The following is a 26179-nucleotide window of genomic DNA, read 5'->3' as shown; positions in this document are numbered from 1 at the left end:
AAAGAGGTATAGCACGGATGGAGGAACATCTTCCGCTCTGATTGGAAAAGCCAGCAAATGTGAAAGGATCTGTGGGATCTCCAGGAGTTATGTAGCTAGCTCCTTCCCACTGAAATGGAGAACCAACCCAATTCTGCAGCACAACCTCTGTAAAATCTGTGTATTGCCTCTGATGATGGTTCTAAACCACGAGACAGGGAGAATTCATCCATCCCGAGTCTCCTAATGCGTATTTCTTGTGACCTGTTGAACACTGAAAATCCCTACCAGCCTGCATCTCTTTCCTGGGGAAACCAGATGGGATGGGGAGAAGAGAGAAGAAATATTCATTGTGTCTTGTCTAGTGTAAGGTCACAATAAGGTAGAGACATGCACCCACATCTGACAGCTACAAAGTGTGCTGCGAAGTCACACATAAGGAGAGGCATAGACTAAATATACAGGTTAAGAAGGAGGAAGTTCTCTGCTCCCATTCTGTTTAAGCTGTCTCCTGTCTGTACTGAGGTGCATTCAGCCTACTTATTTTCATTATTTATAGTGTTTATTTTTTCCCTTCACTTGAGCAGTACCAAGTAGCCAGTTTCTCTGTGATTTTCGGTCACCTCTTTTGAGTCTCATAAACTGGCAAAATGCTTTAACCTGGACTGCCTTAACTGCAGAGAGATACCATTCAATAATCTGTGCACTTCTACTGGAATAAAAGCAATGTATAGTAACAATTGCAGCCCTTTGTAAAATCTATTTCTATAATGCCTGTATTCTAGATTTCTTGGATATAAAGCAGCCCTTTTATGTTCAAAACGGTTTTTGAAAAATTTGAAACATTCACTCAGCTAAATTTCCAAGCCACTGTTTCATTTTATAAGTCTTTATTAATAAATCTGGAACTTCCTTCAGATTTTTTACTTTGAACCCTGTTTTCCTCTTCCTTGGTTTCTGTTATGATCAGGTTCTTTGAAAATGTGCTGTATGCGTTCAGCGAGAGGAAAACAAAGCTTTGGATTCTGGCTCGTCGCCTCCATTGCAGGGGCAGACAGGTGGTGATGTCCTGTCACCATGGCTACATGCAGCCCTTAGGGAGGGTTCTTGTAAGATGGTAGCAATTCCTGAATGGGGGGAAGGGCATCGAGATAGACTCCTTCTGGCTGTGGGGTCTTTTGTATGGGTTGTACTCGATTTACATGCCTACCCGGTCACATGAATGCGTGCTCCCTGAAATGCAGAAATCAGGGAGAATACTGCAGACAGTGCAGCAGCAGCTGCTCACATCATTTAAAATCATTGCACGGATTAGAAAAAAGGTCTGAGCTTCTGCATTGTATTGGCCATAGGGATTTCCAGAGTGAGGCAATTCATAAGTACAAACATACCTGTCCTGAGGTGAGAGCAGGTTAACAGGCAGCAGCTAGGACAGTAGCCTGAATGGGAAGGGGATGACACTGTGGCTGTGAGTGTATCTCTTGAGAAAGCACAGGCATGCTGTGCTGGGAACTCTTGGTAAGAATAAATGGGAAAAAGTCCATTAGCTCTTTGACTCCCCTCGGTATGTCCCAGGAATTTAGGCACGTACCTAGCATACACAGACATCCAGCTGTCTCTGTGTGAAAAGGGTCTAATAGCATTTTCAGTGATTAAATGTAGTTTGACCTTGTTGATGTCATATCTGAAAAATGAGATTGCATCATCTTTGGCTTTGGTTTCAAGAAGCTCAAAAAGTGCCACCTAGTGGGTTACTGGTATTTTCTGTCTACACGCTCCTCTTTGGCCTGACCTTGTTTAAACTTCTGAGAAGGACCAAGACCACAGCTGAGGCTGCCATTGCTGCAGGTACTTGTCATTTCAGTGCTGCTCTTCCCAACACTTCCCACTAGCATGGCACCCTTTGCAGCAGTGCAGGTAGTCCTCTGCTGCTGCAGGAAGTGATGCCTGTGAGTAAAAAGGAATTTGGAAGGGGTGTAAAAGAGTTAAATAATAGAAGCTGAAAAATGGCAAAGAACTGTCAGACCTAAAGGGTCAGAGCAAGTAAAATGAAAACTAAAATGAAGGCTGGCCTTGTAGTTCAGAAGGGATGGGTTTTGCTGTCGTTCACGTGACTGAAACTTTACTTTAAGGACCATGCAGATATCACTCTGGGTGTAAAACATGTAAAACTTGGTGAGGCCACGTTGCAGAAAAAGTTACAAATTTGTGATATTACTAATACTATTCAGTGTTGGAGTGCTCAGGCTGGAGTTCGGCCAGGAATGCTGTATGCAGACATCAGGAAGGGCTCCTTAACTCAGATTTCCTAACGAGGGCAGACAGAATACAGTGCAAGAGAAGAATAAAGATGGGAAGGAACCCTGGCATTTCAATGGAGGATTGATTAGAAAGAGTTGGCTAAATGGAATAAAAGTCTCTTGTTGTTTTTTCTCTGAAGTTTTTCTCTAAGTCCCTGTGGTGAGTGAATGAGAGTTAGCACCTGGACCTCAGCTTCCCAAGGTGGGAGACCAGGTAGATGTTTTCAGTGCTGGGGAGGAGTGTGGCAGCAGTGAGCTGCAGACAGCAGTCGGTCTCCTCTGTACTCCAAATGCAGCAGTTCCTTCAGTATGCAGTTTGCTCCTAATGGTTTGGGAACAGCAAGCAGCAGTGACCTAGAAAATACAGAATATCATTTTAGTGTAAAATATTTACAATCTCTATCTTCTGCTAGGCGAATTCTGCAGAATACTGAATTGGAAGCAGCCATACTGGCAAACTACATCCTCTTCCAAAATTGTCAGTTGTTATATATGCTAGTATGAACTACAACAAGCAGCATCCTTGTATATTGCATACCATATGTGTAAAAGAAGAATGGCTAGAACAAGAAATACAGGCTTGCAAAATCACTTTGAAAAGTTACTAGCACAGCCACCAAATTGCCCTGCCTGCTCTATTTACAGTTAAATAGTGTAAATCACCCAGCTGAAAAACAATACTTGTTCTAAGCAAGTATTCTTACAACTGGTAAAAGAATGGGGAGCTTCATATTTTAGGTACCTGCTGAGTTTTAGGACTTTTTCTTGTATGTCATTCATTAAGAGATACAAAGTGTCAGTGTCAGAGTTCTGCTGAACTCAGCTCATGGTATGCAAATGGACTATAATTATAAACATGCTGAGTCTGGAAACTGAGAATTCTTCCATAGGGCCATCCAGTGGGGGCCTCTTAAGGGTTTTTGCATTCAGTATATATTCCTATATCTGTCTCAAGTGGGATGTTGCTTTATGTCCCCATTTGGAACTCCCAAAGATCTGCAAACCAGGAGCCCAGAGGGCCTGGACAAGGTATGCAGGTAATTTAAGTACCACTGCTGCTCTTTCTCATTTCCTACTGCACAACTTGGCTGAACCAGATAATTTGTTCTCATTTTGGGGGTGGGAAGTGTGCTAAATGGAGCAGTTACAGGTTCTTATGTCTTAAAACATATAACCGAAAATATACGTGTAAACTACACATTTAAAAATGCAGACTTTGGGTTAAAATGCTGCATTATGAAGCAAAGATAATAACAGTAAAATAAAGTCATTGCATGTCCTCATTTCTGCAGAAACTCTGCAACACATGAATTAAGGATGTGCCTGGTGCAGATGGGAGATGTTAGTAACATCCTTTCTACACAGCACACATTCATGAAAGTAGCATATGCTATGCCAGTTTTGTCCCCTGTCACTTTCAGAGTTTTAAAAGAATGTGCTGTTCCCTGGTGCCTGGAGTTGCAAATTGCAAAATCCCATCCAAAGAATAAATGTTACCTATGATATGCATCCCACATGTTAGATCTAACTCTGCCAATTAAAGCTACCAACCCTTTTTTCTTCTGTATTTTTTTGTGCTTCCGTGTTTCATTTAATATTTCTTAGTTAAAAGAGAATTTATACAGCTTTCTCAGTGCATACTTTCACATGCTTCTCATATCTTTCTCTTATTTGCATGAAGAGGTAGGATGAGGCCTTTAGTGTTCAGCAGAGACAAGAAGCTGTTATTTTTTCTAGGTCAATCAATTTCCTTCCTTAGATCAGAGCTGGGATCTCTGAAGTGTATACCCAAACTGAGCTTCCTGCAGAGTTGTAAAATTAGACCCATCACTGTCATCCCCCTGTAACAGCAACAAGAGAAAAAAATGGAATAAGTGTAATTTTTGTGGCTGTTGAACTCAATCAGTTCTAGTTCTCTGGGAAAGAAACTCATAATGTAATCACTTACGGTCTTTGTATGGCATAATTAAAAAGTATGTGCATGTTATCTTTGAATATACTTGCTATTATATGGCACGTTGCTAAAATGCTTCTTTTGGTTTGCTGGATTGCATATCACTGCCTTAGACAGAGGGAAAAATTGCATGACCCACTTTGATTTAGGATGGCCGATTTCACTCATTAAGACTGTATTTTGCTTGTGCTTTGCTCTAAGCACATACCTGGGGCCATGCACTCTGATAGCAAATCCAACATTTTTACATTGGTGGGGCAGGGGTGTATGATCCAGGTACGGGCTGTAAGAGTTTTAGAATGAAAAGTAAATAACTCTCTGATACTGAAATTCATCTGAGGCTTATAGGGCTTATAGTTTTATATATATATATATAAACAAAACAAAACAAAACAACTACAAAGCTATCTAAGGGCTAGTAAATGCAATTTTTTCTTTGTTTTTTTTTTTTTTTTTTTTTTTTTTTTTTTTTTCCTATAAGAACAAAGAATATCTCTCAAGGTTGATTCCATTTTTCCCCTTTCCACTGACCGTAGGTTTTGAGAAAAACATTACATGGCTTTTGTTATACAGGAAATGTACTTGAAGTATAGAATGTTTGGGAACGGATGCCTGCTTTACTGCTATAAATTGTTCATGATATGTCTTTTCTTGTATGCATCAAACATAGCACTTGCTGCAGAGATGCATGTGATTTGTCTGCTCTCCCAAGAGATGGTAATTGGCTTCAGTTTACTTAGGCTACTGCAGTACAATTTATTTTTCTAGCTTAGCTGAGGCTCATGTTGCAGTATATTTTCTTCTAAGAGGGTCAAGTTTTTAATTTGTAAAGTGATGGAGAATGTGCACGGCATTACAAAGACAGAGCATGTCCCTGCTCTGTGGTGTTTAGTGGAAACAGATCAAAGCACTTCACTATCCCCCTTTACCTTATCCTTTCTTGTTACTAAATTGTATGTGAACTAATAATGAACTTTTAGAAAACATCCAATAAAACTAGCTTAGTAATCTGAACAAATGACTAATGACCTGTGGTTACTATTTGCTTTGTCTATTTATAATGAATTATTTCTGTGGTTTTCAGCCTTGGTCACATGGTGTAACTTCTCTTTTCTGACCGGACGAGCAAACATTCCTCAGAGGCAATGAATAGAAAATATTGAAAATGTATTTTAAGAATGAATTTCTCTTGTTAATTAGGTGATTTTTCTTCCTGCTCAGATTTCTTTGCAATTTTTCAAATTTATCTGTTTAGATGAAGAACTAAAGAAATTAACATAAACATTGCAACAAATGGCACTTCAAGAGAGCTGGAAATTTCAGTGCAAAAATATTCACACAATTGTAACAATTCACGTAGCAATAACAATTGTATAACAAGTCATATACTGGAGGTAGGCCCTCTGAGCAAGGGCTTTCTTGATTCTATTAATTCCCATCATAATTTTACCTTCTAAATGATTGGTTTATATATATATTTAAATAATTACAAGTACCGTATGCAAATCATATTGAGTTCTAAGAAGTGCAGAGTACTCACAACTTCATTAATGGATGAATGAATTTCACAATAAATGCATTTGGCTTCTGGTTATCACGATTTGCCATAATGGCAGTCCCTCCTTTCTATTTTGGGGTTAATCTACTTCTTCTTGGAGGAAATGCTCTTGTTATTTGTTTGTTTTTGCCGCTGCACCCTGAGCATCCCTTGATAATACTTGAGCGCTGAATTTGCTTCAGTTAATTCTGCAAGCTCATTACTCTTTTATGACAGCAGTACTAACATGTGCACTGCATTAGCTTGTGTGAGGCACAAGGACTTCTGGGAACATTTTCCTGGGAACAGCATTAAGCTGTGCTGTCCTGTGAATTAATTTGAAATGTACTGAATAAAGCTATGTCTCTTTTCTGAGCATTCACGTGGAAATTTTTTAATCTAAAAACTCATTAAAGAAAAGCAGCAAGTAATGAACATACACTGCGAGAGTGACCTGACTCTACCGTCATCATTACTAATACTCTCATTTTGGCAGTAGGTGACAGATAAAAGGTTTAATACATAGTAGAAGGCATTTTGTCTGTGATTGTACACCTTGAAAATTCAGCTGTTTATGGACATGAATCAGTACAGTCATACAACAAAGATTTTAGTTCCCAATAAGGGATCCTCTGCTGACTGGAAACTGTGGAGAGGACCTCAAGCACAATGTAGTGGGCATAAAAAAACATCCTTGACTGGGATAACTGTCTCTACAGTCTGGCCCAGTAGCATAAAACAAGTTACTTGAAGTGATTTTTCTTTTCAAATGTTCTGGAAACATAGGTGTGTGTAGTGTGAGATTTAAATGATACAACCTGTATATTGATTTCTGTGGAAAAAGAAATTACTTTCAGGAAGAAAAAGTTCACAGAAGCAGCACCAGGCAGTTAGGAGGACATATGTGTCCTCAGAACAAAGCCAGATGAGTTCTAGCCCAGGTTAAACCAAGACCCTCAGCCATTCCCACTGGTCCAGGTTGAAAGCATTGACAATGTTTTCCTGCATAAAGTGGTAATAAAGCTGAGTATAGGCTCCTGAAAATGAATGAACTGTCATTCCTCAGACCACTTGCCATTCTGTACATTTTATAGGTTGTTCTGAACAGATAATATGAATAGGTGTGAGTAAAATGCAATAATAAGTAGATTAGTAGTCAGGGACAGGCTGGCCAAAGAAGTAGAAGAGCTCTGAATACTTATTGAGTTTATTACTTAAGAGCTATTGCGTAGTATCCAGGTATTATGATTACTTTTTAACATAGCTGAGTTTCAATACTGTCCCTTTCTTGTGTGGTCATCTAGACATTGTATTTATTGCTTTTCAGAATTACTGAAATAAAAGGAATCACTGCTCAAACAAAAAATTGCTCAAGTAAAACAATTTTTTATCAATTTGAGGTGAACTCTTGGCTGAATGTTATGCAGGACCCAACAGAGGAACTATGTTAGAAAGTATGTATGCATGTTTACTGCTCAAAAAGCGTAGGCAGCTTTGGTAGCAGCAACATGGCACACTAAAACAATACCTCAGATACAGAGCAGTGCCCTATTGTTTGGAAGAGTTCATGAGGTCTGACAGAAAGGCTCTTGGAGCAGAATGTGTAGATGTCCTGTGTTAAAATACCCAGACACTGTCAGTGACAAAGTATTAGGAATAAATGGTAAAAGGGGTGTTGTTAAAGTTATCTGATTTTTTACATGAAAAAAAAATATGAAAAAAGTTAATGTTTTGAAAATAAGTTATTTAGCTCTAATGACAGGGGAAGAATTTTTTATTAGTAACAAAGCCAGCTTTCATCTTTCAACCAACAGAAGGATAGAGACAAAGAAAAATAAATACAATGAAAATACAATAAAAAATGAAATCTTTATTTTTTTGGCTCATTTGTAATATTGTTTATGTTGTTTATGGTAATATCAATTTCCTGCATGCATTTCACCAACACATTACAAGTCAAAAGCATTAGTAAAAGAAAGATCCTACATTTAATGTTAGCTTGTGTATGAAACACAGTGTCCTGATGTCCTTGATTATACAAATGTGCCATTTTGTTCTTGGGAAATATTGTGGGTCCTATTTGTACAAGTCTAGTGCAGCATGATTCAAAAAGAATAATTGTCTATGTAAACAGACACTGCAAAATAGCAAGGATTTCATGAACAATGAGACTATCTTGGAACTTCTGATGCAAACAGTGCTAGAAATTCACACATTTCCCTAATTCTTTCCTTGCTATGTCCAGTTACCAGATATAACTATTTGGAAACAATAAGCTTGATTCCAGATTTACACAATTTACTTCACATTGAAATATATGCAAATATATTAAAACAATATAGTCTACAAATACTTCTTTTCTTATAGTGTGATGATTTCAGTTTGAAATTAATGTGGTTAGAAAGTAAGCCAAGTGAATGAGGAAAGAAATATAAGAAACAGCGATCTAAACTTGAAGACACTCTTCTTATATACAAAACTGTTGCCAAATGGTATATCTTTACAATATTTATATATACTAACCACATTTTCAACAGGTTAAACAGTTTGCAATTGGGCCTTTACAGTCTGATTCTCCACCATATAGTAGCCACTTCAAATTGAAAATGCAAAACTAAAGAGGCTCATTAATAGCTGCAAACTATTGCTTAATGATTTGAAAGAATGAGGTCTGGTTGGACAACTTGATTCACTTTACCACTGATACATGGCTTCCTGTAGTGGAGACAGTGGACAGCGGAAGGAGCAAGATACAGCAGCAAAAGCATTGACATGCATCAGTGGTACTCTCCAAACTATCTATAATGACACAGAATATAAAATGTCCTGTTGAGCTCTTGCAAATTACCCACACTGCTGTACATATCTGATGCAATTCAATGTGGCAAAACCATTTAATTCTATGGTCAAATGTGCATGGCAGTATGCCATTAATATTTACATAGCAAAGTGTATTTTATTAATTCATTGGATGTTGGCCTTAATGAGAGAACACAGTAACTAAAGAATAATCCAGGAAAAAGATGTGAACTGTTGAAAGAAAATAAAAGAACTTCCAGGTATATTTTGCTGAAGCTTTTTTTTCTAGTGCAGAAACTAAACAGTATATTTTTTAAGCTGTGAGTATTTTAACACAAGAACTTGTTCATGCTTTATGATTTGCATAAAACTAAGTCATTGCAAATTCCTGTAATTTAGAGGAGACTTTCCAGGCACATTAATGTGGATACACATAATCTGGATGCAGACATATGAGTAGTAAGAATGCCTCAAATTAAAAAAGCAACCCTGAAACATGGAAGTTATTAAAATCTTTAGCTTTGTGCAATGTCATATTTTTATTTGGGCATGATTGATGAGTGCAACATGCCTATGCAAATCACTTCTGTCTGTACATTATAGAGAATCTGAGAATAGAACACCTGGTCCTCATATCTCTTTCCCCAACATAAAACCCATTTACAAAAATAGTCACATATAATAGTAAACAACCTGTGAATTAAAAAAATGATACACTAATACCAGTTCTGTAAAAATATGACAAATGTAGCAGTTGAATTACAAACAGTGAATAGAAGTACTGTTCTACATGTTTTGCAGTACATGAAACACAAAAATGTATAGCTTTGCACGCATTTCAAGCTCCCCGTTCTCCGTGGAGCAACTTTGTCTCTCATTCTTAGCAGTGTCAGCTGTAGTGAAAACAGTAACCTCTTGTCAAGTTTGTTACCCTGATTTGCAGAGTCACAGTTTGATGATGAAGGTTTACTGTTTTGTTATAGGCACTGACCTTAAGTATATATATATATATTTAATGTAGATACACACACACGCGCGCACACGCACATACACGCATATATGTAAAAACTGTCAGTTTGGCATAAACCTCCAGCAGGAGTCCAGTTGACGCTTCATTCTCAGACTGTAAACAAGTTGTCCCACAAGCAGAATTTTTACATTTTTATTTTTTTATTTTCCCTGATGTCTTTACCTTTGTAGTCCTTTTCTGCTTTGTCTTTTTCATATTTTTCTTTCTCTGGCTTTGTTACACTGTCATAGGACGGTGGGGAAGTTGTAGAGGAGCTCTCATCTGTTTTTTCTGGAGTGGAGTTCCCATTTAGTTTATCAATAATTATCTCTTTTATAACTGGTCCATCTCCTTCTTTGTTTTTATTTCTGTTATATATACTAGACACCTTTTTAACATTTTGCCTTAAAAGGTGACGTCTGTAAGCACGCTGAATAATGAGAGCAGATACCTCCTCCTGCTTCCGCTTTAATGTGGTTGTGATTGGTTCATAGGAGACTTTAGAAGGATTGGCTGCCATAAAACGATCTTCCATCTGGATTCTGAGGGCATCCATCTCCCCACTTTCCCCCAGGACACGCTTTGTGAAAGCAAACAAGATGTCAAGGCAGTGAATTCTGTCACCGCTTACCATGGGCAGATCCATTGCAATAAGCTGGACTTTGTTTGGTTTTGCTATGAGAAGAGGAGGATCTAATGAAGCTGCAAAATCTGATAGTTTACTGTATTCTATGAATTGTGTTGCATCTGGATCAAACTTCTCCCAGACTTCATAGAACATCTCAAAGTCATCCTCACTCAGAGGCTCAGCACTTTCCTCAGTAGCAACACTGAAGTTCTCCAGAATCACAGCAATGTACATGTTCACCACTACCAGAAAGGATATGATGATGTAGCTGACAAAGAAGAAAATCCCAACGGAAGGGTTGCCGCAGTCTCCTTTAACAGAGCTCCCCGGATGATCTTTGTGAGGGTCACAGTCCGGCTCCCCACTGTTCAGAATTGGGGCTAACAAACCATCCCAGCCAGCAGATGTGGTGATTTGAAATAGGCAGATCATGCTGTTGCCAAATGTTTCAAAGTTGAACATGTCATCAATCCCAACTTCCCTCTTAACATAGGCAAAGTTGGACATGCCAAATATCGCATAGATAAACATGACCAGGAACAGCAGCAGGCCAATGTTGAACAAAGCAGGAAGAGACATCATCAAAGCAAAGAGCAGAGTGCGGATTCCCTTAGCGCCTTTAATGAGACGCAGGATTCGACCTATTCTGGCAAGTCGGATGACTCGGAACAAAGTGGGGGACACAAAATATTTCTCAATCATCTCAGCTAAGAACATACCTAGAGGAAAAAAAAAAAAAAAAAGCTACTTTAAAGCATGTTTGTCCTATCCAGGAGACAAAGGCAATTAAGTAAAAGGAAGGAATCTACTTGTGGCAAGGGGGTTGTTAGTGTCTGTCTAAGTTTCAGTTTTGCCTAAAAAGCCTGGAAAGTGAATTTTCTGTCTTAGGTATAATCAGTTCTGAAGATGAACCTACTCCTTTCTTTCATGGAAGAATATATTGGCTTAATTTATGCTCTTTTTTTTTTTTTTTTTTTTTAACCTGGGGGTATGCACTGTATTCAGTCAAAGCTCTCTCAGGTACATCATATCATAAAGTCTTTATGACTAGTTTTGTCATGACTAATTTGCACATTGGAGAGTCAGTTTTTAGCTGACAGAAATCTGAATGTTCACTGAGACCTTAGTTAGAAAAAGCAAGTAAAAATCCCTCCACCTTCACAGACTCTTCAGTTCTACTAATGAAAGCAAATCTGTGGTTAGTGTATACCACCAGAAATTTCTGTGTACATTTGCATGTGTTAATTTAATGTGCTAAATAGATCCTTTATGACCCTTGATTTTGAAGATGGCAAGTGAACCTAATGGGAGCAATAAAAATCTTATATGAAAAATTTAATGTATTTCATCCTATAAACTATGAAGATCCGAATCAAGTTGTATGAAAAACAGAAAAATTCACATTCTTGAAAAAGGTGTTCCCTTTTCCTTCCACTAGTTTTTTCTTGAAAGGGGGTTGCTCTTACCTACTATGGAGAGAATTACAACCACGAAATCAAAAATATTCCAGCCTATAGTGAAGTAGTAATGGCGAAGTGAAATCAATTTCAGCACAAATTCTCCAGTGAAAAGGACAATGAACACGAGGTTAATCCGGGATAAAATTGTTTCCATTTCTTTGCTCTGGTCATCTGTTTCCACCATCATTGTGACCATGTTAAGGCAGATAAGTATCATGATGCTGATGTCAAATACTTGTTTGGTTACAAAATCAAAGACCATGCCTTGGAATTTGTTCTGCAAAAACAAAAACAGAATACTTCTTATACTCTGAAAATATTTGCTTTTAAAAGTGCCAAATGGGAGAGCAAGTCCATGCAAGGTTTTAGGGGTGCAGAGCAAGATCTGTTCATTTCCACTTAGCCTGTTCTGCTTTTTGTCTCAACCTGTTAGAGCAAATCAGGAAGTGTACCACTGTTGACTGAAGGAATGGGAAGAGAAACACTGAAACAATAATAGCAATAGCATTATAGCAAAAGTGATATTATTGGTATAAAAAGTTGTGTAACTTGATACCAGGCAAGAATACCAACCAAACAGAAACTCATTTTCTCATTCTTAGGTGGCTTTGGAGTATTGACCCCTCAAGGTGTCTGCTTCTTCCTTAAACTCATTGTGCTAGGTAAGATTGTTGGACAGCTGAAGTTGCATGTCTCAAACACTCCATGACAGCAATATCCCTGTTTTCCTTTACTACTTAGCTAATTGTTCATGGTATATGCCTCTCCTTAGAGAGTTCACTACCCGGTGAACAAGGTGCAACAAATATTCCTTTCCAAACACTGTAGAATTTCAGGAAATAACAGTGATTTCTCATCTTAGAGACAAACTTATTCTATTTTATCCTGGACTCTCCAGGTCAGTCTTTTATTCTGTGAGATTATCTGTATCTTTCTCTTCACGTTAGATGACCACTGCCCCCTTCTGTCTTCAGCAGATGCCAGTACATCCCCATTTCCTACAAAGCCTCTTGGAGAAGAAAAACAGAAAAGGGTTTATCCATGGGAAACACAACCTGCTTAATTATCCAATTAAGGAAACTTTTCTAGGACTCAGGCATTGTACTGTGAAATTTATCACAATAACCTTTCTATAAACTTCGTATTTCAGTGTATGTTTTTTAATGAAATATGAAAGATCTATCCATTCAATTAAAAAAAAAAAAAAAAAAAAAAAAGAGAGAGAGAGAGAAATTCTACTTTATAAGAAAACAATAACAAAAAATAATTATTTCCAGGCATATAACCTCATTGTCAAATCACTCTTACCACTGGCCTTGGTATAGGTTTCTGTGGTTTTTTGGATCCCAGTTTTTTCATTGCATTGTAATATTTCTTCTGTTCTTCTGTCATAAATATATCCTGACCTCCAAAGTAAAGATATAATACCAAAACTAATTACTGTCATGTTCACACATTCAGCATTTAACTACAGTATGTTCCTCTGTAATTTAATATTACATTTCTATTTTATTTGTCTACCAAGTGATTTTTTTTAGTCATTAATGGTTCATATAATGAGCATTACTACCACATACAAGAAACCTTTCCTGGTACCTTGTTAGACTGATAGCCAAGTTTTTCCAGTCATTCATGTTAATTTTTGCTGACATGGCTAAAACGGTTCTTACTGTACCAATGCTGTTAAATAGGTTGCTGATTAGGATTTTAGTGCACAGGTGTCTTACATATCCTAAACTTTAGATTGACTTTGAGTTACAGATAGACAGGTCTAAAACTGGGGTAAATTTGAGGCTTATGTTGTGTCAAGGGATAGATTGTATGGGTCAAATATGATGGCTTTAATGATAGCAGAAATCTTTGTTGATGTAAACTTCAGAAAAGTAACTGAAATCATGCTATAAAAATTTTTTAATTAACAAACAAACAAAAAACAATTGCTGGAACCTTGACTAGTTCAAATTAACCTTTGTTTGCAGATGCAAATGCTGATGAACAACTGACTGAATTCCAGTATAATGTAACTTGTGCCTATTAATGAATCTGAACTAAGTCATATAGAAACAGTGTCAAAGTCACTGTCTGCTAAAGTGGTTATCGAAGCCCAAAGCCTACTATTCTTGATAGAAAATATTGCTGTGGCCCCAGATGTGTTCATGGCTCTTTTAAGAAACTGAAGAATATTTTCACACACAAAAAGAATTCTTTACTTCACAACTGAACAGACTTGTGAACAAACTTGTGAACTTGTGAACAGACTCATGATTTGTCCCTCTTTGCATGTCAAAATGCTGTAATGAAAAGGTCAAAATCACGTCCACATATTTAACAAGGATTATGTTAAAAAATAAATTTTTATTCAAAGACCTGAAATAACTTTTGATTTTTCTTGGCCTTATATGAATAAGATATTAATTAATTACAATTAATATTTTATAGCAGTATGGAAACATTTTAAATACTTATCTTCTTTTTTTGTTGGTTGAAGTTGTCTATAATGACACCAATGAAAAGATTCAAGGTAAAGAATGATCCAAATATGATAAAGATGACAAAATAAAGATACATGTACAAGTTGTCCTCATACTTAGGTTGATCTTCTACCTACAAAATATTATAAGGGGATAATATTAATCAAGGGATCAAAATATTAATGAAGAGGATACTAGATGTAATAAGAAAAAAAGTAAGAGAGAGAGGCAGAGAGAGAGAGAGAGAGAGAAAGGAAGGAAGGAAGGAAGGAAGGAAGGAAGGAAGGAAGGAAGGAAGGAAGGAAGGAAGGAAGGAAGGAAGGAAGGAAGGAAGGAAGGAAGGAAGGAAGGAAGGAAGGAAGGAAGGAAGGAAGGAAGGAAATGAATTTAATTATAAATAAGTATATGTTATTTCAGCTGGAAATTCTACAAACTGCACTCATTTATTAAAAAGACACAATATATTCTTTTGTATATATGGAGAACTGGAAGCTGATACAATGATTATTCATATGGAGCTTTAAAGTAAATGTACACAAAGATATGTGTTTATGCATGTATATATATACAAAGTTCCTAGAAGAATATGAGACTGAGAGTAGTCACTAGTACTTAAAATTTCAACATTTAAAAATTAAATATTTTATATTATGTTCAGTATATTTTCATGCAACAGAATCAACCATTTTACTGTCACCCAAATCTCCCTGGAACTCTTTCAGTCTTAGACAAGTGTTCTTACATCCAGCTAAGAACAGATGCTTTCTATAAACTTCTAGTGACTAAATGTTTTGTGAAATCTCTTAAAACTGAGGCACATTTTTAAGGAGTATTTTGTTACTGTCTTAATTATTCTAGCTTCTACATTTCAATCAATGTCTGCATCTCAACTGCACGATGCTTGCATAGAAATGCTGAAGTTAATGAAACAGGATATAATATTCTGACAGATGAATATCACTGTGTGATGACTGATTATCACTAATATAACTATAACCAAAGTTGTATAGAACTAGCTTAGGCGTCTGTGTTGCACTTTCTTGTACTAGGTAAACACAGTTTAGAAGTTTTCTAGCCAAAATAATATTCTAAATTCTAGAAAATTTAACAGATGATCTTCAACATTAAAATCTAATTTGACTTAAATAGCTGGATAATATAAGTGCTCAACCTAAATAAACAATGAAATGCATGGCTACAAATTTTAAAACTAGATTAATATATTTAATACATTATAATTACATTATGTAGTCTTACATTATATAATCATGATTATCAAAGGAAGTTGTTAAAAAGCCATTTTCTCTATTTTTCATTAACATCTTAAAAATAAAAGTCCATTTAAATGATTTTAGTTACATTATTTCACTAGAAAGAAGGAAGTGGGATTATTTTTTTCCACCACTATTTCTAAGATGCATGAAGTTACAAAAAAGTTCATTTCTAGCCTTAAAGTACTACATTCTTATTGTTATAATGTAGTTATTTATATTCTAAATTATATTAAATATATCAGAATATAACCAACAGATGATCTTTGAAAGTCTTACACTTACATCTCTTGAATCAACAGCAGCATACATAATGTCCATCCATCCTTTGAAAGTAGCCTAGAAATAAAGTACAGTTGGTTTATCTACCCTATAAAAAATTCAGAATGTGAAAAATGACTAGAGCACCACATTTGGACCTTTACCTTTAATAAAATTATATCCAAAAATTTATAAACCACATTTAATAACAGGAATAATAAGATATTTTTCAAAATAAAACTGATTTTTTTTATAATTTATTGTTGGGTATTTCAAAAATATTACATTTGGTCTCTGAATGTCTCAGCAAGAGCACAGCATATTTGGAGCTGCAGGTGCTTACTTTGCAGATGAGCAGTGGTAGACTTGGAGATGTTGGAGGTGTTTAAGTACAATCTACTGCAATCACTTGTGGTGACAACCATTTTATCGAGTTTACACAATGAATGGATGGAATTGACAATACAGCTTCCAGACAGATACATGCATCTGAATGTTTTGGCTGTGGCCAAACTGCCATAGAATTTTTAGAAATGTTTTAATCCTACACAACTAAAAGGAATACACTCTGTTCATAATAAAAATATACATTGGTTCTTGAGATGTAAGATTTACAGAAGACTAAATGTGAACTGTGAAACAGCTGTGGTTAACTTTTGTAAAACCTTGGGCTGAGTTCCTGTAGAGACTTTGTCTAGGTAGAATAATGAGTAAAAAAGATTTGACATCTAATTCTAACATCTCTTTTAACATCTCTTCATAAATTGAAGCTGTATGTCACATCATAGACAAGTGATTCAGCAGAGCTCAATCATTTAAGCATTATTATTTGCTTACTTGCTTGCTTGTGTTTTGGGTCAGATACCAGCTATCGGAAGCTCCATTCCAAGCTAAGGAGCTTCTGGCATAAATGAAAGGTACACTCAGTACCTAGAACAAAAATATTTCTCTACCACAGCGCATAGGAAAAGGACTTGAAGGGGAAATAAAATTTATAGATTTTATATAAGTAACAATAATTAATAGAATGAGTATGATATGCAATATAATAGCATCTGTGATGCATCTTAATGTCTGCAAGCATCAAGAGAAAGTGTTATGAAATAATCAGGTCTAATAGTAAGGAACTGTCCACCAGTGACTACCCACATTCGAACACCGTACACAAGACTTACACTAGAGAAGGAATTGTCTCCTTGCTACATGAAATGTTGGGTGCCCCAGTCTCAGATCTTGCATTATTTATGACTTCTTTCCCTAAACCCACTTCCAGGTCTGGAAAATCAATCCCCTCTTAAACAAACACCTGTACTGGAGACCTGCTGTTTTGTTATATTGTTCCTTTTACCATCCAAATACAAACTGGTTCCTTAGAATAGTACAGACATGAAGAAAAATCCACTCTATCTTGACCTGGCTGTTGATGAAAAATGATTTTTCAGTGCCAAAAATTGCCAAGATTAATGGATTTCTGAATGTGAAGGATGTCGCTGTGGATTAGTAATGATATCCAGGAACAGATTATGTGGGAGGCATTGGCAGGAGTTGCTCACATCAGACCAGACAGTCAGTTAGAATGTCTGCCTTTCCAATTGCTGTTTGCCCTCCTGTCTTGCAAGATAACTGAGCTCATAGAGGAGGGGAGAAATCTTCAGTAATTAGAGGGATCTCCAACTCTTTTCCATCATGACAAGAAATGAAATGCATTTCTGATATTTATATTGTGCAGCACTAAAAAGATTCTTGTACTTTTTTTCACTTATATAGACATTTTTATCATCATAATGAGATCATATTCTCTAACCTGGGAAGCTTACTACTATTCAGGCAAAAATTATGGCTAAAAAATGTACTAGAGGTTTTTCAGGCTTCTTTTGTGTAAACTGTACATCACTGCTATATAGAAATTATTCTACTACTTAACAGACTTAAGTAGCTCAGTTGTCCTAGTTTTTTTTTTTAAGAGAGCAAAAAGAAAAAATATAAGTTTACTTACTACTTGAAGCAGAGCAAGATATCCAGCTCCTACATTATCAAAGTTTACTTTCACATTTTTCCATCGGGCACTTTGATTGTTTTTTATGAGTTCCTCACACTGAGTATAATTGTTGACATCACTGACATCAAACATCTCACCAGTTGTGGTATTGACACAGTGATAGAATTTGCCAGCAAACAGATTTACTCCCATGATGCTGAAGATGAGCCAGAATATAAGACAAACCAGCAATACATTCATGATAGATGGAATTGCTCCTACAAGTGCATTTACAACCACCTAGCATAAAAATTAAACAAAATAGTCAGTTTATGAAAAGAAAAAGAAAAATACTTTAAAATGTTAAAACAGCATTAATATGGAATGGACAGTTAACAATGTAAAATTTAAGGGGAAACATTATTTGAGGTTCAATAAAAATCACTAATGAAATTACCAAAGGCAAGAAATGAGAGTTATATGGAAACCAGACAATGCAAAAGTCTGAAAAAAAAGCGAAAACAAAAGAAAACCTGTTAGTAGCAAGATGGGTTCTTAGAATTTGTGTGCTCTAGAGAAAAAGAAAGAAATAAATGTTAAACTCCAACAATACAAATCAAAATCTATAAATAGGAAATAAAACAGAATAAGATAAAAGAATGATGATATGGAAGACTAAATAAAAATATCTGCATGTGAAACTATCATTACAAATGATTTTATTCTCAGAACCTTTATGTATATGTTGGAACCGATGTATTTTAGCATCTGCTTACAATGTAACAAAAATAAGCACATTTGATTTGTGTTTTTTTTTTTTTTTTTTTTTTTTTTAATAACAGCATCTGCTTCAAATGTTGTTTTTAAACTGCCTGGCTCCCAGTACTTGCTTTTAAACATATCCATTAGTTTTGTTGTTGTTGTTGTTGTTTGTTTGTTTGTTTTTTATTATTTTATTTTATTTTTAATTGCTTCATTTAATACAATTGAACTAGTCTATATGAATAAGTGACTGTAAAAAAACAGATGAAATCCACTGACAAAAAAATTATTTAATTACTTATTGTTATTGAACTAAAAGGATACACAGGCAAAAACAAAACAAAGAAAAAAAACATATTTATTTGTAAGACAGCAGTTGATTTTTGTGTAGTGAATATTTTTGCATGGTTTTGAAAATAGTAGAATTTTTCAAATCTATAACTTGACTGAGAATGTTCTAAAATCAATAGAGCTCATTTATGAGATAGGGACTTATATGCTGTTTGCAATGCAAATTATGCAAAACTTAATGGCGATGGTGATGTGTCCCAGGACACAGTACCCTGGAATATCAGCAGCCTCTACTCAGACAGAAACTACACAATTTTTTTGGAGACTTAAGACCTATGACTAAACTGTAACATCTGGATATATTTGTGGATATATTTACAACATCTGGATATTTTGAGGTGAAAGATAAAAAAGGAGATTTCTAAGTGACATAACATAACTTGTTAATTATTTGAGCATCTATTTTTCCAGGAAATAGCATAGTCAGCAGACAGCTGGTAATAGTTTGTTTTGTTTTGTTTTGTTTTGTTTTGTTTGTTTGTTTTGGTTTTGGTCAGACTGGCAGAATATGAAAATAATAATTTCCTCAACAGGAAACGTTCAGCTGTGTAGGAGGAGAGGTAAAATGGCATCAGATGTATTTGTATGAAGTAAAGGACACTGGCTGCGAAAATGATTTCTCATCTCTTCTGTTCTACATTTCCAGGCCCATCATTATTTCAGGTATTTGTTCAGAGAACCTTTCTTTAATAATACAGCTTGTGTTGTGGGATCTTTTTCCCAGACAGATAGATAGGGAACCACAGGGAGGCTTTAGTTTTATCTTTAGTGTCTTTAGTGTCTTTTTCCCACAGTTTTATCTTCTTTTTTTTTTTTTTCTTTTCTTTTTCTGCCTAATCCTGTTCCATCCCAAACTACTGATAAACTAACAGAGAATGGAACTTACAGAAATTCTTTAAATAAAGTTCTCATCTAAACGAAAGAAAAAAAAAAAAAAAACACAACACAACGTCTCTGTTCTTTTCCTTTTCTATATAGATCCACGAACAAGTAAAAATATTAACAGCCACAGGGCTGGTATACCAACTATTTATTTGAGCAGGCAAATTTGATAAGCTTAAGGTCTAATACCCAAAAGTAAACTGCATGGATGTTGTATGTTTAAGGACATGTTGAAAGGCATTTTCCCACACATTTTTGCATGAGTTCCCACTCTGGAGTTCTTTTGTAGCTCTTTGTAGTCTCATAATTCTACACTGATTTTTGTATGCATAGATTAAATCAGGCTACTTTCTTTTATCTCACCCTCATTCCTTCAAATCGTGACAAGGCTCTTAAAGGTCTTAAAGCTCTTAATGTCCGAAGCGATTTAATGGCACCAAGTTCAGAATAGCCCAAAGCATTGGCTATTAAACTAACCAATGAAACCTGTAAAAATAATAATAATAAAAATCAATAAGAAAAGACACTGCAGTTTATTTAAAAAGCATACAGATTGAATCTACAGAAAGATCAACAGTGATAAATGGAGGAATGTTCTAACATAGTGACATTAGAGGCCTGATCCCATGATTTTCATACTTGCTGGAAAGTCATATGAAGGCACACTTGAAAAAGGAATATATGCCATTAAATATCTATTATGGCTGAATGGGGCTTAATAGTCAGATGGAAGCACACTCTTGGTGGAGGATAAAGTTTTCACAAATGCCTGGAGACAAAAGAGTCATATTTTCATTAACTTTCATTAAGATTCGACTTTCCAAGCAATTTACAGTTCTGAATATGGTAAGATAGTTTATTCACTACTAACATAATTAATATCTATAATCACTAATAACATGCTAAACAATATAGTGGTTAATTAGCTTTTGTTATAAATAATACTTCTAAATCAAAAGTAGATTACAGAACCAATAGCCAGGGTACCTATGAAATATATATTGACAGAGGTGTTACATCGTCACTTGCCTGCCAACTCTCTCCAAAAATTTTTCCTCTTCTAAGTATAGAAAGATAATATAAAATGTGTGGTAGATATTAACAGGTGCTAGCATTACAACAGTAATGAAGGAGAAATTAATCTGTGTTTCTCAAATAGAACTGATTTTTAACTGGTGTTAATGTGAAAAAAAAAATCATTCACTTACTTTTGGCAGTTTTGGAGACACAAATGGGTAAATATCCTACCTTACTCATATTTTATTTCAGTTTTGCCACCAAATGCACAGAAAACACATACATATACATGAACATAGGCATATTTCAGTCCTTAAAAACATCCTCCTAATATTCATTTCTGTACCTCAGCGTAGATGTTGTTCAAATCAATGGCTGTGCAGAAATTGGTGGTATGGCAGTAAGATTTTGCCCACTATTTGAAAAAGTAGTTTCCTACATTACTTGTCTAATAAAAAATAATTAGATGAATCACAAATACAGGAGTTACAAGATCATGTCTCAGCGGACAGTGGGAGAACAGATGGAAAACAACTATTTTGTTACTATATTACTATGTAAATTTATCTCATGCAAAATAGTATTTTAGTTAATTCATAACTCTGTACCTTTCAACTGGATAACTTGTCATGAAATATTAATACATATGAATTCTATGTTACTGGCTGAGGTCACTAATTTAAGTGATTTAATTCCAGACTCTCTGTGGTGTATGGCCCTCCTCACTTCTAACACTGCTTATCTGCTTATCCTTTCATGTAGTTTATATTATGTTTAATTACACTTAATTAGGAATAAAAATAAACCACCAGATTTGGAAAAAAAAAAAAAGAAAAAAGTTACTATAGTTTTGATTTTCCAGACAGGTATTTTTGACATTCTCTGAGGCAGGACATTGGACCAAATATAGCTTTTTGTATATTTTTATGTTATGATTCTCTGCTAATATCACTTTTTCTGTATATACTTCGTGAATAATTCTTAGTTTATGGTATGTTACTGAAAAATATTCAAAGTTTATTTTGTTTATGTGTATAGTTGCAAGCTGATTTTGTTCCTTTACTTCCTGAATAAGAGTATTAGGTTTCATGCATTTCATGAAAATCCCTTTGAATTCTGGAATTAGTAATTCCAGAAATCAATTAATTACTGAATTATTCAATATTGTCATAGTTTACCATGTTAGAATACACATAAAGACATACTAGACTATCTAATTAAGACAAAGTGAAATCTCTCTTTGCATCTGTTTTCCCAACACATGAGCCTGTTCCCCTTCTTATTTGTTCTTATTATGAGGTCATCAGGGTAGCAGTTTCCTCTTACTCTGTTTTTACAGCGTTTAGTATATTAGTTTAATGTGACTCTGATTCTTTTTTAAAATGTTGTGGCTTAATTAGTCATTCTTAAAAAATATTAAAAAGGTTGAGAGCACAGTTTAATTCAATGAGTTGAACTGTTTTAACAAATAGGGCAGAAATACTTTTACCCATATTTCTGAGCTGAAGAACTATAGAAAATAGAAAAGTATGATTGAAAATAGAAAAATATGATTGACTTTGAATGTCATATACAACAAGCCCAGTTGGGGTGTGCGTGTGTTTTTTTTTTTGTTTGTTTTTGTTTTTGTTTTTGTTTTTGTTTTACTTCTGATTGTTCCAAAATTGAATGCATTGGAATTTCAGCATGCATGAGAAATTTCAGTGTTGAGATACTGGAAGGTCAGAGATTTCATCCACTTCCAGATACATTACTGTCCCACAGTAGTTGTCAAATACATGATTTGTTTTAAATATTACTTATTTCCATTTCATTTAGATATGATTTATGAATGATATATACTTTAAAAATAAAGTGTTATAACAAACTATGGGATTACGTAATAAAGTTTGAAAATATATAGCATAAAACAATATCCACCTAAGATCACAAAAGATTATATATTTTAGCAGAAAATGACCTAAATTTAATAACTAGCAAACTCACCAGGTATTCCCAAATGCCCCATCTCCTGCCCAGGTATACTATCTCCTAGCTTGGTATGTGGTAAAGAGAACATACGGTCATTACACGGTCATGTACATATTGTACATCAAAAACTGGACATAATAAAGAAATGATAGATGGCTTCTGGACAAAGGGGTGAGAATAAAACTCAAGGCAGAGTATGATGACTGCTCTACAGTGTCTGGCTGAACTGGTTTAAGGTATTACCGCCTCTGCCAGCTGATGTCCCCAGATAAAGAGATGTCCCTGCTTCTCATCTGCCTGTATGCAAAGTTGAGTATCTTAGCTTAAACCACTGATGAATGTGTTTGAACTAATTTACCAGATTCTAATTTTGGGTGGATAAGGCACAGTTATTTTCCCTTCTACTCCTTGCTGCAGACATTGTTGCACCCAGCAGAAGAGTGGGGTGGAAAGATGGCATAAGGTCTTAAAATGAGGTAGACAGATGTACCCACAGTTACCTGCCATTGCTGTTAACTGACAGAGCTGAAAATTGCCTTTTCTTCATGTAAATCTTCATGTAAAATCTAATTTGGTCACAATGACTGAAAGTAGCTATGGCTATTTCTCACATTGAGAGAGTCAGGTATGCAAGATATTAAAGGTCAAAACCCCGAAGGACTATCAGTGTTTACTCTTGAATAATTTTAGAAGATGGAATTAAACAATTTGATTAACTTTAGTGACTTGTAATGAAGAAGGGCTTGCTAGTGTTCTTTCTTGGAAAATCTGCTGAATCACACCTGTTTAATCTTTCCAATAAAACAGTATGGAGAGATTCTCTTCTAAGGCAGATAAAATGAATTCATATATTTCTTTTGAATGTTGTCTGATCATGCTACAAGAATTGCTGAATTAGACTTAGGCACAGTAAGACATTTTTTACCACTTTCTGGAACACTGAGTATAATTACTCAAAAGTAGAAGGTTCTGATCTCATTTGGTCATGCTTTTGTTTATAAAATTAAAAATTATGAGAAAAAAGTTGGCAATATAAGATGCTTTATTCTATGATGATGATGATGTTTATAATTCTGAGAGCCTGTTCAGATAACAGCAGCTAAACTCTTATTAAGAAACCACGGAGTATGGCTTAGAATAATCAGTTTAGGTTTACTTTACAAAAAGAATAATTAGAACACGAGTTGTGGTTTATGTAAAATGAATTCCATTCTTAACATAATCCTGGAAAGGAGCATCTGTATTCTACGTTAAGACCCTCTTTAGAAAACCCTTTATACTGCTTAATACTAGTGTATATTTTTAGGACAGAGCTAGAGATTAACAGTATAACAAAACTAACATGAGCAGGTTTATAAACATAAAAAAGAGTTCTTCCATTTTGAGTTATGGGTCAATATAGCTTGTTAGCTTTTTTTTTTTTTTTTTTTTTTAATCCTCTGAAAATCACAAATCCGACACATTTCAATTATGTATCCACAAATAATAACTGTGGAATGAGATTTTATACAAACTTCTCAAGAAATATGGTAGCTTGGGCAGAAAGCACATTTGGGCATAGACCACGTACATGTCCAGAAATGGACAGTTGCCCTAAGATTACATCTCTCAGTTCCACACTGAGGATATGTATAGCCGGTGAACTGGGTCAGATAAAGTGTGAAGGCAAGAGACCAAAATATTCTGGGAGTAAAACCAACTTTGATCCATTCTGACAACATAAGCAAGGCTTTTGCACAGAAGTACATCAGAACTGGGAAGGCAGCCAAAAAACCTTGTATTGTCTTCTGTCATAAGCCCTGCCAAATCACAGTTGATTTAACTATAGCAGATTGTTAGCCAATTAAAAGTAATTTAATTTGACCAAATAGGAACTGTCTTTTATTTTACTAAAAATGATAACCAGATAGTTTGAGTGGATATAGTTCTGAGAACTCAGGTAAAATCTGGTCTAAATGCATCACTGCAGTTGCAATGCTTGTAGAAGGAACTTACACAAAGTAGTGTTTCATTTGCTAAGGAGTATGACAAGACTGACATTAAAAATAGCATGGAAGTTCCAAAAATAGTTTTTGGTTCTTTGTTTTTCCATAAAATCTCAAGTTTGATACACCAAGAGTATGAAATTATTAACCATGAAGAATTAACAAGCTGATGGCCAGCCACCCTTTTCCTTCTGGTTCATAAATGTACTTTAAACAACACATGCAGATAACTGCAGGCTATTACTCATGCACTGTAACTATACAATGGGAATTACTTTTGCATGTTTGTAAGAAGATTACTTAGTAGTAATGAGGTTTACAACATAAACTTTACAATTCAGAGTTTTAAAGTATTAAGGACTATGTACTTACATCAACAATCAGGAAGTCCAGCCAGCACCAGGCATTAGTAAAATATATTTGAAAACCATATGCTACCCATTTTAAAAGCATTTCCAAAATGAAAATATATGTGAAAACTTTGTCAGCATATTCCAGCATGGTCTTGATAGTTTTACGCTGTTCAATATATATATCTTCAAAAGCCTGTGAAAAAAATATATATATTACTAATACTTCACAGAATATAAATGAAAAAATAAGTATGTCAGAGCTAATCTTTCCCCTTGTTCTTCTGCATCCTCATATTTTTCCTATTTCTCATCTTTAGCCATGTTACAAAGTGAAGCAACTTTGTGTATTCAGCCTCCAGTAAGGCATATTGATTAAATATATTCTATTTTACTACTAAGTAGGAAATAAACTCAAAGCAGGTGGTGGTTTTTTTTGTTGTTTGTTTGTTTGCTTCTGTTTTTGTTTTGTTTTGTTTGTTTTTCACTGTGGCATTACAAAACTTTCACATACAAAAAAACACCTCTGTTATACAAAATCTGATCCAGAGATGTAAATTCCATTTTGAAAACAGTTCAGGAGTTTGCATTTCTATCTTCCATCAGTAAAATTTTTGTTTAAAATTCAAATTAAAGAGTAATTTGTTTGCTAGAATTTATACTATGTATTTTGATAGTGTAGCAAATGTTCATCTTAAGTAAAGTTGGAAAGGTAGGCAATGTAAATCTTTTTGGAAAATAGTTGTTTGGTTTGATTTGCTGTCACACTCTTCCCTATCTTCTGCCTCCAAAACAGCAACAGAGTTTTGCTTCAATCTTTTTCAGTTATACTGAAATGCTTCATTTTTTTCTATGGTCTTTTGTAAGCATAATCCAAAAAGTGGTTGAGCCCCAAAGGAATTAAGGATTAGAAAGCATACATCTAGCTTTATATTCACAGTTAACAAGGGTCCTTTGTACTCAAATTTCTTGACAAACATGTTGAAAACTGGCAAACTGTTGAAGTTGTTGGCTTAAATAAAATTGCAGCAGGTTTACAGGGGTAAACCAAAAGTATCACTTAAATGCATATAAAACTTATATAATTTGGGTCAATTTTAAGTAAATAAATAATGAAATCGTGGAACACGGATAGTTTTATACAACTCCAACCAAAACAGGCCTTTCTGATGCAAATTTAAATTTTGCTGTTGCTCCTCAGGAAATATCTAAGT

At 35.0% G+C, this 26179-nt stretch overlaps 1 protein-coding gene and 1 long non-coding RNA gene across 4 annotated transcripts in view; one reads left to right on the top strand and one right to left on the bottom strand.

The window, feature by feature from the left end:
- LOC311438633 overlaps positions 1–10201 on the top strand; it is a 37758-nt gene extending 27557 nt beyond the window's left edge. The window contains exon 4 of one of the 2 annotated variants that reach the window (XR_014694231.1): positions 10073–10201. This is a non-coding gene — a long non-coding RNA (uncharacterized lncRNA). Of the gene's footprint in view, positions 1–4; positions 899–10072 lie in introns of those variants that run through there. The other variant, XR_014694232.1, reaches the window with a different exon arrangement.
- LOC311438628 (sodium channel protein type 2 subunit alpha-like) overlaps positions 7566–26179 on the bottom strand; it is a 71589-nt gene continuing 52975 nt past the window's right edge. For both annotated transcript variants that reach the window (XM_084523219.1, XM_084523218.1), the window contains exons 22-29: positions 24988–25161; positions 20006–20128; positions 17666–17947; positions 15694–15747; positions 14133–14270; positions 12975–13079; positions 11673–11943; positions 7566–10925 (exon numbers count right to left, since the gene is read on the bottom strand). In XM_084523219.1, coding sequence (XP_084379345.1) covers positions 9724–10925; positions 11673–11943; positions 12975–13079; positions 14133–14270; positions 15694–15747; positions 17666–17947; positions 20006–20128; positions 24988–25161 — 2349 coding nt within the window. In that variant the 3' untranslated portion in view covers positions 7566–9723. The remainder of the gene's footprint in view (positions 10926–11672; positions 11944–12974; positions 13080–14132; positions 14271–15693; positions 15748–17665; positions 17948–20005; positions 20129–24987; positions 25162–26179) is intronic.

This window comes from Aythya ferina, assembly GCF_964211825.1.
Source record: "Aythya ferina genome assembly, chromosome: 6".
NCBI lineage: Eukaryota > Metazoa > Chordata > Aves > Anseriformes > Anatidae > Aythya > Aythya ferina.
The sequence above is the reverse complement of the archived record's forward strand: the minus strand, read 5'-3'. Positions and strand labels throughout refer to the sequence as shown.